This window comes from Spinacia oleracea, chromosome 1 (assembly GCF_020520425.1).
Source record: "Spinacia oleracea cultivar Varoflay chromosome 1, BTI_SOV_V1, whole genome shotgun sequence".
NCBI lineage: Eukaryota > Viridiplantae > Streptophyta > Magnoliopsida > Caryophyllales > Amaranthaceae > Spinacia > Spinacia oleracea.
In genome coordinates, this window is record NC_079487.1 from 83,749,891 (window position 1) to 83,766,853 (window position 16,963).

The window sequence follows — 16,963 nt, forward strand, 5'->3', positions numbered from 1 at the left end:
GAACTGACAATTGGTTGGGTCGAAATCAGGGCGCCCATTTATAAACGGGTTGAGATTTTTCCAACTCAGCCCACATGTTTACTTAAAAGGGTTGAGATTCTCAACCCAAACCAACCCGATTATAAACGACATGACTTGAAGGTTGACATGTTTAAGGTTATTTTTTCCCTTTAAGGGTAAATTGATTTGACTTCAAAACTAAAGTATAATTTTTCGAGGCAAATCTCGTAGAATAAACTAATACTTCAATATGAAATCCTCAAATAAATATTCAATGTTGATGGAAAAAATGAGAAATAAAATCTTTCAAATAACATTCTTGATCTATAGATCTGTAATACATAGTTGCTTGAATTTTGAGTAATTGGTGAAATAATTCAAAAATAACAATGTTTAATAAATGAATGAAGAAAAGTAAAATGAGTTTAATTGGTCATCCAAGTCTAAGAAGAGGCGGAATTATTCACTCGAGGCTAAGAAGGAGCTCATATTAATTTTTCTCGTATTGCGTAAACGTTATTTAGCAATTAACCATGTCCAATATTTTGTTTGTTGATGTAGTGAATACATAGATTTAAGTTAAACTGTTTAAACCAAACCCGTTTCTTTTCTTTCTCCCTGTATCTCTCAAACCCTAGCCTCCATTATTGATTTTTGAAGGGGCTTTCATCGATTTTTAACGGTGGAAAGCTCGAATCTTTGTTTTTATTGTTGTTTTATCTTCTGTTTTATTTGTTTTAGGTTTACAATACCGCTTCCTCTTTATGCGAGGATCTTTTCTTCCTCAAAAGACCAAGTTTTTATTCTCCTCCATTTGAGGAAGATTTTTTTCCTTACTGTCAAAGGCCGCAGATCTAATGGACTACCGTAAAATTGGTAGAGAATTATGCGGGATCATAAAAGTTATCAGTTTATCGAATGCAGTCAAATGAATCTGATGAAAATCTCCCTCATATTACTCTGATGAAAATCTCCCTCATATTACTCTGATGAAAATCTCCCTCATATCTACAATGAATCATTAGATCATCCCTCCGAGAAGGATGTATGTTTCAGCGATATGTGGGAGAGATGTCTCACAGTGCAAGACCAACTCAACGATCGTAGTTTTGATGAAGGAAAGTTTTATTTGATTCGATTTGTTATATATTTGTTAGAATTCAAATTTCTTTTGTAGTTGTATGCCTTTTTATTAATGAAATACCTTTACTATAAAAAAAGTAAAGAATACATAGATAATAAATCTAGGTTGAGAATCTTTGAGACGAGGCAGAGAAAATAGATATTAAGAGAGACGATTCGGTAGTGACTGACGCTAGTTGTTAGTTTACGTGTTTTTCATTTTTATAATTTGTAGAAGTTAAAAGACCAAAATTAGTTTTTTATATGAACTGAGTGGATACTGGATAGAACTGACCTGAATAGTTATATGGGTTAGGCGGGTTGCTTTTAGGTTGAAATTTTACCGACCCAATCCAACCCATTTAATTAAACGAGTTTAGTTGGATTGACCCATTTAATTAAACGGGTTCAAAATCTTGACCAAATCCTTTATTATTGAGTCGGGCTTGGATTTGATCAGCTTTTGCCAACTCCATTTTTTTTTTTTTAAGGAAATGCCAACTCCATATTATCTACCTTCCATAACTCGATAAGAAACCAAAAAAGAAGGTACGGAGTATATCTGAAACGGAATACTCCGTAATAAACATAAGCAAAATTCGTTGGAAAAACTGAAGCTTGTGTCCAAAGCAGAAGATGACACAAACAATTTTAAACACCCAGACAGAAGCATAAATTGTTCAATAATGTTACTTGTATGCCTGTTTTCTTTGGCCCCACTCAATTTTGTCTTGTTTTTTTAATTTTAATTTTTATAAATAATTATTTTTCCAATTTATTTATCCAAGTTGTTAACATCACATGAAGACCAAATTTCATTAAAATAATTCATTCGGCCGATTATATCAGATCTTATTCCTTTTTCTTATTTCTCTGTACTAATTATATTAATTAAATTAATTAAACTAATTAATTGTAGAAAAGTCACAAGTCTACGCAATGATAAATCTTATCTACATTTTAAAATAATTTTTCAATGAATATGAAATAATAAGATTCTCTATAGTTTTCTTTCTTAGAAAGGAATCAACTATATTCCGTGTAATAAAAGAAAATGGCTCAATGATTTGAAGCCGATTACGTCTCATAAATTTAGAACAAAGAAACAAATCAGTAGTTAAACTAGTATAGTACCCGTGCGATGCACGATTTATAATCTAAATATAAATTATATGAAATCTGGTATACAATTATTATCAAAATAGAGTTTATAGATATTCTCCAAATAAAAAATAATTAATGATGGATAAATTTGTTATTGCTCATTCGGTGTCTTAAGCAATTAAAACAAATAAGGGTACATAGATAAAATTATTTTCATTCTCATTCACCAGTACTTGTGTCTAACATAAAGTTATCTCACCCATCATTCACTTCGATAGTAATACCCACTTAATACTCGCACAGTCATCCCGTCAACCTCATTACCCGATCACTTAACACCTATCTAGACCATTTCCTTTAATGAGTTAGAGATAACTTTGAGATGGAACAGAGCCTGCACACCCGCACCGCGTATAATTCTCATCTTCATCCCCTCCATCTACGATTGGAACGATACCCACTCCTCCCAACCTCCGTCTCGAGAGGTATAAAATAAAATTCATCCCCTTTTCATCACCTCCCTTCCCGTGTATCCACACCCACCTCTAGACTCGACTTTTTTTTTGGTAAAAGAGTTTTGAATTTTAAAACTCTATTATAGAGCATCTGAAAATTCGTTTGTCTGATTAGTTTTACTGAGTAAATAAACAAAACATTATAAGTTAAAAGTACATTTTTTACATATTCATAATCAATCAGATTAAGGATTAATGACTCACGCGGGTCCAATATAAAATCCATAATCACCCCTTCACCCGCGACAATTATATTTTTTAACCCCATCACCCAATAAACTTTCCTCAATCGCCGCCCATTTGGGGCGGATGCACAGGGGGATCTCCCAAAAAACTCGCCCACTGACACTCTAACATCACTATGTTCAATAAAAATCCAATTTTCCTTTTAACTAAATTTTAAATATATTGACATAAGTTTATTACAAACTATCAAAATTGATTGTATTAGCTATAATATTGAAAAAAATATTTAAAAGTGACATACATAATTAGGATTGCGTGAGTATTCTCAAATCCGATCAATTCAAACTCTCCCCATCACCAAGGTGGGTACATGTTATCCTTATAGCCATCCACCAAAAATCTCTTTTTGTTAGTCAACATTAGTCAATCATCTACGTTTAACTTTGTCCTCAGATCAATCTAAAACCCAAACTCATCCCATCATCAAATGTGATTCACCATTTACATATATAAATTATATTTTGCACGAAATATTAAAGTGATATTCAAATCATTTACATTAATATATAAAAAATATTTTGTTATTCCAAACATATTAATAATAAGGAAACTTAATCATCTAGATCTTATGACTTTGGATATAGTTGATTACGATATATTAGTCAAAATTTCAATCAATATGCTCTTAACATTTCAATAATATAAGCGAATAAATTATTACCCGTGCTCCGTATAAAAATATTACGATAATAAGAATGTGGCAAAGTTATTTTTGATATTTAAGATTAAGTATATGTTTCGTACGAAACAAAGTATATGGCTAGGGGCTCATTTTGTTAGTTAACAAAGGGCCTATAAAATTTTTTAGACGACCTTGCTAAATACATTAAATTAATAGTTAACTTTTGTTGTGAAATTCGTATTCATTATATGACACAAATTTATAAAAAGTTGATAGTATTACAGTAATATAATTGATAGTCCAAGTTAAACTATTATAAGATTTTCTATACGGTTATCAGGAATTGTATGCGAAGATTTTTCATTGGATTACAAATAATAACCGATCAAAGGAACGTCTGAACATATTCGTACTCAATATATGACACAATTTCTAAACGAAACTTGATAGTACTTACAATTAATCATCATTTATGTTATAAGAAAGGCAAATCAGAGAGAGACATTTGTCATCTCTACATCGATTTACCTCTCTTTTAGTATAGTACGGAGTATATAGATTTAAAATTAAGAAATTTATTAATATGAGTAATCTACGGAGTACTGCATTTTTATTTTCTTTTATAGCTTTGTTAGAGTTTCTAATTATGTTAAAATATTAACATATATGACTTATATATTCTTCAACATATTTAGTCGAAATGGTATAGTTTATAATGAATTCTAATTATGTAAGTTTGTCTCTTATGAAAGAGCCTACATGGCACAATAAATATAATTTTATGAACAATTATAAATTTCCATAAGTAAAAATATGTGATATATTAATTATTTATATTACAAGTTTAATCTATACCTAGTATTTGAAAAAGCAAAACCATAAATCTATAGATGACATGTGGCATCTCCTTTTTTCATTCATCATTTTTTGACATGTGGCATCCCCTTTTTTTAATTCATCATTTTTTCCCAATTGTTTCTTATATTTTACGACTTTAACACCTTTTCCACTTCATATTCTCCATTCAACATCGGTTTACCATTTTAATTCATATATAATTATTCAATGTTTTCCATTTCATCTCTTTCTTTAACACTTAATTTTAATTTCATCATTTAATTTAATTTTGTGAAGTATATTATTTTAACCTTCAAATTTCTCACCTCTTTTAGATCATATATTCCTACTCAAATACAAGCTAGCCCTCCAAAAAAATTGAATTTTAAAAGACAGTTTAACAACCACTAATTGCCCGTTCTTGGAACGGGCTTAAGAGCTAGTTATTTATATTAAAAGAGAGGGAAATCAGAGAGCGCCATTTGTCAGATCTACATTGATCCTCTCTATTATGCTATGTTCTATACGACTTTTGTGGTTTGAACTTATATTATCTGAACTTATCCGTATTTAACTGAACTTATCTTAACTTATCAGATTATCTTTTTTGAAATAAACTTATTTGTATGTGAAAAAAAAAACTTATTTTTCTTAACTTATATTATTTGAACCTTACTGAACCTAAATAAGCTTATCTGAACTTATTTTATCTGAAATAAGTCAAAATAAGTCGAACGACACAAAAACTTAGTATAATCAAATATCTTCCAAATAAGATTTTATGCAAATTGCAACAATAATTTTGTGGACAAATATATACTACGTAGCTTCCAAATAATATCTTCCAAAACATTTATCTAATAATTGTGCAAATTTTGCATATAAGTTATTCATATAATATCTTTCAATTGATTCATTCTTGTAAAAGGAATATCACAGCACAATATGGAAATAGTAATATTAATGTGCAATTTTTCCATATTCATTATTTATAAATACAGTAAGTTAAATATGACAAAATAAATTTCTATTAATTAATTTATATTAAAAGAGAGGCCAATCAATGAGTGACATTTGTCATCACCACATTGATTTCCTCTCTTTTAGTATAATATATAGATTAAGTTTTAAGGTGCCGTGATTTCTACTCATACGGAGTTTTAATCAATTAAAGGAATACTTTGATGAATTAAAGTTAATCCGATTATAAATTTTAAAATAAGAACATAAACTAGTACTCCGTATCGAATTGAAGACACTTTTACCCTTAAAAATCATTTAAGTTTTTATGAGGGAACATTCACCAATTAAGTTTAGACATTTTTTGCCCTTTAATTTAAAATTACAAATAAAATAAATAAACTATTAGGTGGGTACAAACTACAAAGAGAATAAAAATGTTTACTTTTCACTTATGCTTAGGTGTAATAATCCGATTTTCATGTATCTGGTATATTTTGAACTTGTTTCTGCGAAGAAAATGCTTAAGTGTAAAAATAGGGGAAGCCTCGTCAACCAGGCTGTTGTCTTCCTCCGATCGGTCGTGGTTTGTCCTACAAAAACGGTAAACGTAAACTGGCTCGGGGGGGTTCCCGAGAAAACCCTCTCCGACGCTCAAGTCAGTCCTTGTAGAGAGAGAAAGTAGTGAGAGAGTCAGTCTGAGAATAATTGCATACCTGAGTAATGATTAGGTGAAATGTATTTATAGTAATGCAGGATGACATTATTAGTAAATATAGGCAAGTGTAGGGGTATGGACTCTTGGGCTTGTAGGAGGCTGAGATATGGGCCCCTAACTTCTGGTTTGAGCCCATTAGGAGGTTTGTGTTTGAGGGTATTTTCAGTATTTTCCTTTAGGAAGGTATTTTGGTAATTTATGTAAAAAGGTGGGTCCCACAGGGGGCCCGAACATTAGCCCCACGCCAAATTTGCGAGTTTGGCTAAGGACTCGGGAGTTTGGCGGAATATCCAAGCTCTAAACCTCTTTGTTGTTTTGAGCGAACGGCGATGCTTGGCTTTTAAGGAACTGTCGCTGGGACGGGCATTATGCGCCATGGCTTGGCTATTTGTTGTCGTGATGTGCCAAGCCCCAATTGTGGGCGTGGCTGATGTGGCTGGGCTTAAAGACAAATCGTTGCTTGATAGGCCCAAGTTGGGCGTTTGCTTTGTTTGGGTGCAGGGGGGTGCAGAGTGCATTAGGTGGGATGGTGCCAAGTCGGCAATGTTGGGCGAGGCTTGTGGCTGGGCGATAGATACGTGCAACCTGGCGGCTAGTGCTTGCAGAATGAGCTGGGCAAGGTCCATGCTAGGCGGACAAGGTTGGGGTAGGATTGGCTGTTGTTGTCGTGACGTGCCAAGCCCCACCACTTGGCGTGGCTGACGTGATCGGCCAAGCCTGGGCAGTTATCTTGCACGCGGGGGGCTGAGTGATTTTGATGCTCCCTTGCGTGGCTTCTCTTTTTCGTGTTGGCTATGCGGGGCGAGGGTCGTGCCCTCTCTTGCTTGCATCTTGGCGCACAAGGTGTGCGAGGAGTCTCGTTACATAATGTGGGAGACGTTTGAGCGATCGGAGCCTCGATTGAGCCGACGTTTCATCACTCGGGTACAAGGCTGGGCTTGGCGGTTGTTTTTCGCGGTTTCAAGATTTTATAGATTTTTGCTAAGTCTTGTTGGGCATTTGATGTGTTATGCCTCATGTTTCCGCGTATGTCGCGCGTAGGAGGTGCCACGGGGGAGGGACCCTCGGTCGGGTTAGGCGGTTGCTGCTACGCGAGATGCGCACTTGAGTGGGCAGTCGAGGCTTGGCTGTTGTTTTCAGCGTGATGCGCGCCTACATGAGCACGCCAAAGGTATTGGCTGTTCGTTGTTCGGTCGAGGGCGGGCGGTGGTGCCGCGGCTGTTCCTTTCTCGGCGTGGCTGCTCCTTTTTTTTTTTTTTTTTTTTTTTTGTTTTTTTTTTTGTTTTTTTTGTTTTTTTTTGTTTTTTTCGAAGCCGGGCGTGGCTGTTCCTTTCTCGGCGTGGCTGCTGCTTTTTTTTTTCTTTTTTTTTTTTTTTTTTTTTTTTTTTTTTTTTTTTTTCCCGAAGCCGGGCGGAGGGAAGGCATGCCGGGCGTGGCTGCTCCTTCCTCGGCGTGGCTGCTCCTTTTTTTTTTTTTTTTTTTTTTTTTTCGAAGCCGGGCGGAGGGAAGGCATGCCGGGCGTGGCTGCTCCTTCCTCGGCGTGGCTGCTCCCTTTTTTTTTTTTTTTTTTTTTTTTTTTTTTTTTTTTTTTTTTTTTTTTTTTCTCTCGAAGCCGGGCGGAGGGAAGGCATGCCGGGCGTGGCTGCTCCTTCCTCGGCGTGGCTGCTCCTTTTTTTTTTTTTTTTTTTTTTTTTCCGAAGTCGGGCGTGGCTGCTCCTTCCCGGCCGAGCCCGTAAGGGGGAAGGCGCACAAGGGTAGGCTTGTCTTTTGTTTTCGCCCCAAGGGCGTGGGCACAAGGCTCGGCTTGACTTTTGTTTTCCGCCCCAAGGGCGCGGGCACAAGGCTAGGCTTGGCTTTTGTTTTCCGCCCCAAGGGTGCCAGCACAAGGCTCGACTTGGCTTTTGTTTTCCGCCCCAAGGGCGCGGGCACAAAGCTGGGCTTGGCTTTTGTTTTCCGCCCCAAGGGCGCGGGCACAAGGATGGGCTTGGCTTTTAGGATGGTGGCTGATGCTTTCTCTTGGCGTGGCTGCTGTTTTGTCGCCCGATGTCGGGTGCGGTGCGTGAGAGAGAGTCGCACATGATGGTGCGATGACTTCTACTCGCCGCACATGACGGTGTCGTGGCTCTTACTCGTCGCACATGATGGTGCCATGACTTCTACTTTCCGCTCATGATTGTGCCATGGCTTCTACTTGCCACACGTGATGGTGCCATGGCTTCTACTTTTCGCACATGATTGTTCCATGGCTTCTACTTGCCACACATGATGGTGCCATGGCTTCTACTTACGGTGCCATGGCTTCTACTTGCCGCGCATGATGGTGTCGTGGCTTTTACTCGCCGCACATGATTGTGCCATGGCTTCTACTTGTCATACACATGATGGTGCCATGGCTTCTACTTATGGTGTCGTGGCTTCTACTTTCCGCACATGACTTAGATAAATTTTGATAAGTATGGGAATGGGCTGTTGTTCTCCAAAGGAGCTAATGAGCCCCATGCTTGGACGAACGACGATGCGCCATTCTTGAAAATGACTTAGATTATTTTGCTAAGTATGGGAATGGGCTGTTGTTCTCCAAAGGAGCTAATGAGCCCCATGCTTGGGCGAACGATGATGCACCATTATTGAAAGTGACTTAGATATTTTGCTAAGTATGGGAATGGGTTGTTGTTCTCCAAAGGAGCTAATGAGCTCCATGCTTGGGCGAACAATGATGCCCCATTCTTGAAAATGACTTAGATTATTTTGCTAAGTATGTGAATGGGTTGTTGTTCTCCAAAGGAGCTAATGAGCCCCATGCTTGGGCGAACGATGATGCACCATTCTTGAAAATGACTTAGATATTTTTGCTAAGTATGGGAATGGGTTGTTGTTCTCCAAAGGGACTAATGAGCCCCATGCTTGGGCGAACGATGAAACACCATTCTAGAAAATGACTTAGATTATTTCACTAAGTATGAGTTCATGTGCTTGAACTTGGCTTGTCTTTTCCTTTTGACGTGTGTTGCGCTTGCATGGCCAATGTTTGCCTTCTACTTGCAACATTCTAGGAACGAAATTTGCTAAGTAATATTACTGGTCGAGCTCTTTACTATTGCCTTGAAGATATAAAGCTTTGTTTACAATGATGGGATGTTATTTAGCCTATGGCGGGCTTACATGTATCTTACCCCCACTTTCATCATTGAAAACTATGGCTGTGAGCTATAAAACTAAGTACTTTTGAGGAAGGGAGAAATTCTTAGGAGATTGAACATAAAACCTTTTAAGGTTGTTGGCGTTCCATGGGCGAGGGAGGGGCTTCTGGCTTGGCTTTCTTGGCCAGTGGATGGGGGGTACTTGTCCCTCTCTTGAGGCTGTTAACGTAGCATCGCCTTCCCACTTGTTGATCCCCAAAGATTTTTCAAACGGAGCCATCTTCCAACTCAAACTGCATGAGAAGTTGGTACACAGAGATTGCGGCTTTTATTTTGCTTAGTAGAGGTCGGCCTAAGATGATGTTGTATGGTAGGGAGATGTCCACGACAAGAAAGTCTACCAACAACCGTCTTCCCTTGTTTTTAGGACCCAACCTGACAGGTAGCTTGATGGTGCCTTGAGGATGGACGGCTTGACCTCCAAATCCAGTGAGTGGATGGGAGATGGTTTTCAGATCATCTTTGGAATACTTGAGCCCTTCTAGACACTTTAGAGTAATGATGTCGGCGGATGATCCACTATCCACTAACACTCGCCCTACCGTTGAGTTAGCGACTTTCATCTCGATGACCAGCGGATTGTCATGGGACTCTTGAATTGGATGGCTATTGTTCCCACCAAATGTCATCACCGGGGCTATTTGAGAAGCCGATGCCACTTTTAGGACTTGATGTTCCAGTGCCCATAAGCTATCCTTCGCCTTGCCCACAGACCCTCCTGTTGCCAAGCCTCCGGCTATCACTCCAATGTAGTCTCCCGTATCATCACTAAGGGACTCATTTTCTTTGGCTTTTGCTTTTGGGGGAGGATTCTTCCTTAAGTAATTATTCAGCTTGCCCTTGTCAGCCAAGTGATCCAGTGCTTTTTTCAGCTCCTTACAGTTCTTTGTGGTGTGCCCGCACTCGTGGTGAAACTCACACCAAAGTGACTTGTCTCGCTTTGCTTCGGGCGTACGGATTGCAGGTGGCTTAGGGAGGATGTCTTTTCCTTTGAGATCAAGGTAAATCTCCCGCCTATTGCGGTTGTACCTCGGATCCTCACCATGGTCATCAACCATAACCGACTTTTTGAGGGAGGGCTGAGTTTGGTCGTGGGTGCCGCTAGGTCTTGGCTTTTGTTTTTGCCTTGTTCCACTCTCACCACCCCAATTGATCTTACAAATATCTGTGGCTTGAATGTGCATTTGGGCCTTCTCCATTGCTTCCTCGAGGTTGGACACCCCGGACTTGACCAATTCAAACTTGAAGTCATCTGGCTGAAGACCTGCCAAGAGGGCTGCGAACTTGGTTTCGTCCTTGAGATTGTGTATCTTTAGGACTTCTTCATTGAATCTCTTAATATAATTGCGAAGGGTCTCCGTCTCTCCCTGTCTGACTGCCATTAAGTTGACACTTGTCCTTTGGTGCCTCCGACCCGCCGCGAATTGGCTGATGAAAACCTTTTCAAGCTCACTGTAGCTCTTGATGCTTCCCTTTGGTACGTGCTTGTTGAATCATATAAGGGCAAGACCCTTCAAGGTGGTTGGAAAATATCTGCACCAAGTAGCTCCGCATCCAGTCTGAACGTTCATTTGAGCCGCATATGCGGCCATGTGTTCTTCTGGATCCGTAGTTCCATCGAAAGGCTCGATGGTAGGGACCTTCACTTTGTCTCGGCGGGGGGTGTTCATTATTTCTTGGGAGAAGGGAGTGAGAGCCTCTTGCAATGACGAGGTATGTTTGTGCCTATCAGTTCTTGGTGGAGGGGAGTCCCATCTTCCTCTTGAGGAGGTATGCCTACCTCTACTCTCTGGGAGAGGTGAGTATGTTCTCTCACGGCGTGGAGGGATCCTTCCTATTCTTGAGGGTGAGCGATGCCTTGGGCGATGAGAAGATGAATGAGCCCCTGGCTGTTGATCGAGGGGTGAAACCCTTGTCCTGGAGGAACGGCCTCTAGCCCGGCTAGAGGGTGAGTGACATCTCTTTATAGGAGAAGGTGAGTGCCTCCTGAGAGATGTCCTTCGAGAGCTGACCTCGATCGGTCTGACTTGTCTTGAAGGAGTGGGGTGGTCTCGTGCGGAGGTCGTAGTCTTAGCACTAGAGGGGGATAGACCTCGGGTGATCCTATCATTCCTGATGGCTTCTCTGGCTTGTTTGAGGCGCCTTCTGTGCAAGAGGTCTCGAGCATCAAGGTCTCCTCTGTGCAGTTGTCGATCTTCAATTACCCGGCGTGCATCTTGGCTGGCCCTTGATTGGCGAGGGCGAGGCTGTGCCCCACCCCTGTCACCTAGCCTGTCCTTCACACTTCGGGGCTGTGCCCTGTGGATGGTATGCGATGTTGTGCTCACCTTTGAGCTGGTAGGGTGGTTTGGATGTTTCCTTGAAGGTCCTTCTCCCATTCCTTGGAGGTTGTGGATAGCCTCATTGACTTGTGCAGCCAAATACTCTAGATCCTTTCGGGTGATCAAGTTCTCAGGGTGACCCTCGATATGGGGTTGTTGATTCTCATGGTCCTGATCACCATCGTGATCATCTCCGTTCCTCGAAGTAGGCATCAACACGTAATTGGGATGAGACTCTGATCGATGAGAGGAGGAGTGTTGCCTGGTTCGTCGAGTGTTAACCATGGCTTGTAGTTGACTTCCCCACAGACGGCGCCAACTGTTTCTGCGAAGAAAATGCTTAAGTGTAAAAATGGGGGAAGCCTCGTCAACCAGGCTGTTGTCTTCCTCCGATCGGTCGTGGTTTGTCCTACAAAAACGGTAAACGTAAACTGGCTCGGGGGGGTTCCCGAGAAAACCCTCTCCGACGCTCAAGTCAGTCCTTGTAGAGAGAGAAAGTAGTGAGAGAGTCAGTCTGAGAATAATTGCATACCTGAGTAATGATTAGGTGAAATGTATTTATAGTAATGCAGGATGGCATTATTAGTAAATATAGGCAAGTGTAGGGGTATGGACTCTTGGGCTTGTAGGAGGCTGAGATATGGGCCCCTAACTTCTGGTTTGAGCCCATTAGGAGGTTTGTGTTTGAGGGTATTTTCAGTATTTTCCTTTAGGAAGGTATTTTGGTAATTTATGTAAAAAGGTGGGTCCCACAGGGGGCCCGAACAGAACTTAAATGCAGACATGCAGTTATGTGAAACTTATTATTGAGTAAAACTTATTATTCCGTATAACTTTTGTTAGTTGTATGTTGAATTATATTAGAGCATCTCTAAAGTAAGTTAATTGGACAATTAGCTTGTTACGTCACATAAGGTTTTAAACTATTTTATTTTCTAGCTAATTTGTGCTCCAATGGATATCAACTAGCTTGTTGTTTAAATTGGTCTTACTTGTCAATTAAATATTTGTTACTTGTGGGAGCTAGTTGTCAAGTAAATTTGCTCGTTTAAGCTAATTTTCTTGGCCAAACTAATTTTTTTATTTTTACTCCAATGGTTTAGCTATAAGCTTAAAATTTTTATAAATTCCTAGCTACAACCATTGAATAGGCTCTTACGGAGTAACTCTTATTTTTATTGAAATTATCTTGTCATTTTTTTTTAGTAAATTAGAGGTAATGGAACCAATATAACATGACCTTAATTTTCATAATCAATCAGAACCTATTACTTATAGAATTTATCGACATATTATCTTGTCAATTTTTTTTCTCCGAACTTACCTTATTGAATTTATTTATCAAATTTTAAGTCAACTTATTGACCTTATTTTATTAACTTAATGTATAGCAAGGGAGGAGAAGAAATTAAGTTTGAGTGTCTTCTTTAACTTAAAAATTTATTTAAAGCAAAATTCAAGTGAACCGAACAAATCCAGAAGGAATTGTTCTCTCGAGGATTATCCCTTTTGTTTCCTTTGATACATGCCTAAAGTTAATTACTTTGAAATTTTTTGAGCAATGTAGATGTGCATACTCGCTACACGGACCCAAAGTACTAATACTTCCTCCGTTCCAGAAATATCGCACCATGGTTGACTTTTACTCATTTAACCGCTACTTTGACTCTTAATATCTCAAAATGGGTGCAAGTAAAAATTATGAAAAATGAATATTTAGAAAATATATATCGATACGAATCTAACATGATCTCACATGACTAAAATTTCCTTACATGCGAATCACAAAAAATGGCCAAAGATGTAGTGTGAATAGTGTAAAAAACAAATGGTGCGATATTTCCGGAACGGAGGAAGTATATATAGTAATGTAAATCATATACAATACAGTTTAGTTCCTTGCATAAGAAGTATGTACCATCGTCATACCATCAATTTAAACATAAACAAAATAAAAAATGAGGTGTTTATAGTGTAAGTTTTGTGGATTCAAGGCATCATAGAGTGATACTCCTACGTTTTATTTTGGTACTAATGGTCTAATGGGGCTATTTTATTAAATTCACAAGCAACGAAATATTCCCATTGTTAATAGCTTTAAAATAAATTTATATTTATGTCAAAAAAATAAATTTATATTATTATTATTATTATTATTATTATTATTATTATTATTATTAATAACATTGTTATTATTATGACGGATTACTTAATAATTAATTTGGACATAGGAGCGCTCGTCGAGTAAGATATAATGTTCAGGTTTTTTGCTGTTAGATGGTCCTCGAATATTCAGACAACACTTTTGAAATTATAAAATTCTTGGACCGTGCTATTTTGGAGATGCAAAACGTCAACACCAACAAAAATTAGAATAAAACTAAGAAAAATACATTTAAAAAATAAAAAACAAGAATAATAGGAACGTTGATTATGTCATCACCACAATCCTTTTCAAAACTCAATCAATAGGTGTTACTATAGGTCCAAAAACAAAATTCTTCCAAAGCTTATTTTATTTATTAGAATAGCAAAAGAAAATTTTGTAAATGTAGATACTTTTGGCTAGATGGAAGTTCCGTTTATTGTTTCAATGGGTCTCATGTGGAGGAAGTACGGCATGCTGTGATGTGTTTTGAAACACATCACAAGGGCAATTTTGTAAATACATTGAATTTCAATGGTACATGTTTTAATTGGAATGGTATTATACTTTTGTCGTAATGGTACATGTTTTTATCGTAATGGTACATGTTTTTATCGTAATGGTACCCTGTTTAACGAAATGGTACTTTCTTTTTAATGAATGGTACATGTTATTGACCTGTGATGTGTTTTGAAACACATCACAGCATGCCGAAATTCCGCTCCCGTCTCATGTGTGACCAGCCACACCATCAACTTGATGGTATGATGCGCGCAACTAATATGGAGAAAGTTATTGACGAGTGTTACTTGACTTTTTATGCCGGTGTTACTTATATATTGTATTCGCTGTTACTTTTCTTGTTTTACTGCAGTTTCTTGCATTTCATGTTAGAGGTTTCTTGTATAGACTGATGTTACTTGATTTTCTATATTGATATTACTTATCACTACAAGAAATTGTAATATTAACGACGGGAAGTCCCGTCGCGAACGGCCAATAATCGTTGATTAACGAAGGGATTTCCTGTCGCGAACCTGTCATAAAAGGGGGTCGTCGTTAATAGAAATCCCGTCGTAAATCCGTCGTAAACCCGTCGTAAAAGACATTTGCGACGGTTATTCCCGTCATTGTTTGGTTGTTAGCCCCGTCGCAAAAGGCTTTTGCGACGGGAATTTTGACCCGTCGTAATTAGGTTGTCGTTAAAGATACAAATTCTTGTAGTGTATACATTGTATTCGTTGTTACTTTTCTTATTTTATTGCAGTTTCATGTTAGAAGTTCCTTGTATAGACCGGTGTTACTTGACTTTCTATGATGATGTTACTTATACGTTGTATCCGCTATTATTTTCTTGTTTTGCTACAGTTTCTTGAATTTCATGTTCGAGGTTCCTTGTATAGACTGATGTTATTTGACTTTTTATGCTGGTGTTACTTTTAATTATTGCAGTTTTTTCAATATCATGGTAGAGGTTCCTTGTATAGACTGGTGTTACTTGAATTTCTATGCTGGTGTTACTTATACATTGTATTCGTGGTTACTTTTTCTTGTTTTATTGCATTTTATTCAATTTCATGTAAGAGGTTCTTTGTATATACTGATGTTATTTTATTTTTCATGCCGATGTTACTTTATTTTATATGCTGATGCATGTTACTTTATTTTCTGGCTTTAAACACGCTGGGCTTATTTATAAATGTGAACATGCAACACCATCAAGTTGATGGTGTGTCTGGTCACATATAAGACTTGAGGTTATTGTTTTGCTTTTTCAATACAAGAGCTAAACAATAATTTAAGTACAAAATACGAAAAAAAACGTTGAGCAACGTATACTTGTGAATTACTACCTAATAAAGGGGAATTGTTAAAGTAGATGTTTTTTTTTTTGAATGTGGTTAAAGTAGATGTTCATAGATTAGTGTTTGGCAAAATAGCTGTTAGAATGAAAAAATACAACAAAAACAATATATTGCTTTAAATTAAGTTCGACATACAATTTGACAAAAAAAAAAAACTCGATGTCTTTTTATAAACGCTAAATTAATTAATTTAACGTTTGACAGACGCTATCTCTATCACTAGCCGTTACCTAACAACTATTTTACCATGTGGGTTCTTACCATTCAAATCAAATGAGGCCTTGTCCTCTTCAATTATAGGATCTTATTTTCAGGTCCTATAAGGCCTTGTTCTCTTCAACTTATAGAACCTTATTTACAGGCCCTACAGGCCTTGTTCTTTTCAACTTATAGGACATCATTTTCAGGTCCTATAAGTTCAGATAAGTTCCTATACGTTTCTATAAATTGAATAAGGTCTTATAAGTTCCAATAAGGTCCCATATAAGTTCCAATAAGGTCTTAGGGTGTGTTTTTTTTCAACTTATAGGACCTGAACTTATCTGAACTTATATATAGACCTTATTGGATCTTATTTGAATTATAGGACCTTATATGCCTTATTTAACTTATAGGAATTTATATGACCTTATAAGACCTTATTAAATCTTATTAGACTTTATTTAAATTTTATTAGATTATTACTAAATTTTTAACCATTACAATATTGATAACAGTAAATTGTAAATACTAATAAATGTAAATTAATAGAGAAATTATTATTTAGTTCTTATATTAATAATTATGTTTTTATGTTATTTAATAATATAAAATATTACTCTGTAACAATTATCCAAATTAAATTTATAACATCCAAGTACGAATTCGACCAATTTGTAAAAAAAAAATAGTTGCAACTAACTCTTTAACAAACATCTTTATACTCCGTAATGTAACTTTATCACGGACGAAAAATAATTTTCTGATACTCCGTAAGAGAATTTCACTTGATGCATTGATGAAAAGAAGTAATATTATGATTATTTGCGTCTCACCAAAAAAAATCGTCCATTAGTTTGTGATTTACTCGTAATTTTAAAGGGTTTATTAAGTTTTCCCCTTATAATTAAATTGATAGTAATTAATAATAACATATTTACGTATCATTGATAATTGTTATCGTCAATTAGTAACAACAAATAATTTTAATATAATAATATAAATATGATTTATTTAATATAACAACGCAAATAATCATAATATTACACATTTTATTTAAGACTTTATTGGAACTTATACGACCTCATTGGAACTTATATGGCCTTATT

The 16,963-nt window shown here is 37.0% G+C and overlaps 2 protein-coding genes across 2 annotated transcripts; both read right to left on the bottom strand.

Annotated features, from left to right (window-relative positions):
* Positions 1-9,530: 9,530 nt before the first annotated feature.
* LOC110801662 (uncharacterized) lies at positions 9,531-10,706 on the bottom strand. Its single transcript, XM_022007047.2, has one exon. The coding sequence runs from the start codon at positions 10,704-10,706 to the stop codon at positions 9,531-9,533; it is 1,176 nt and encodes a 391-aa protein (XP_021862739.2).
* A 111-nt stretch (positions 10,707-10,817) lies between these two features.
* LOC130465485 (uncharacterized) lies at positions 10,818-11,930 on the bottom strand. Its single transcript, XM_056834259.1, has one exon. It carries the CDS (start codon positions 11,928-11,930, stop codon positions 10,818-10,820), a length of 1,113 nt encoding a protein of 370 aa, XP_056690237.1.
* Between the last annotated feature and the right edge of the window lie 5,033 nt (positions 11,931-16,963).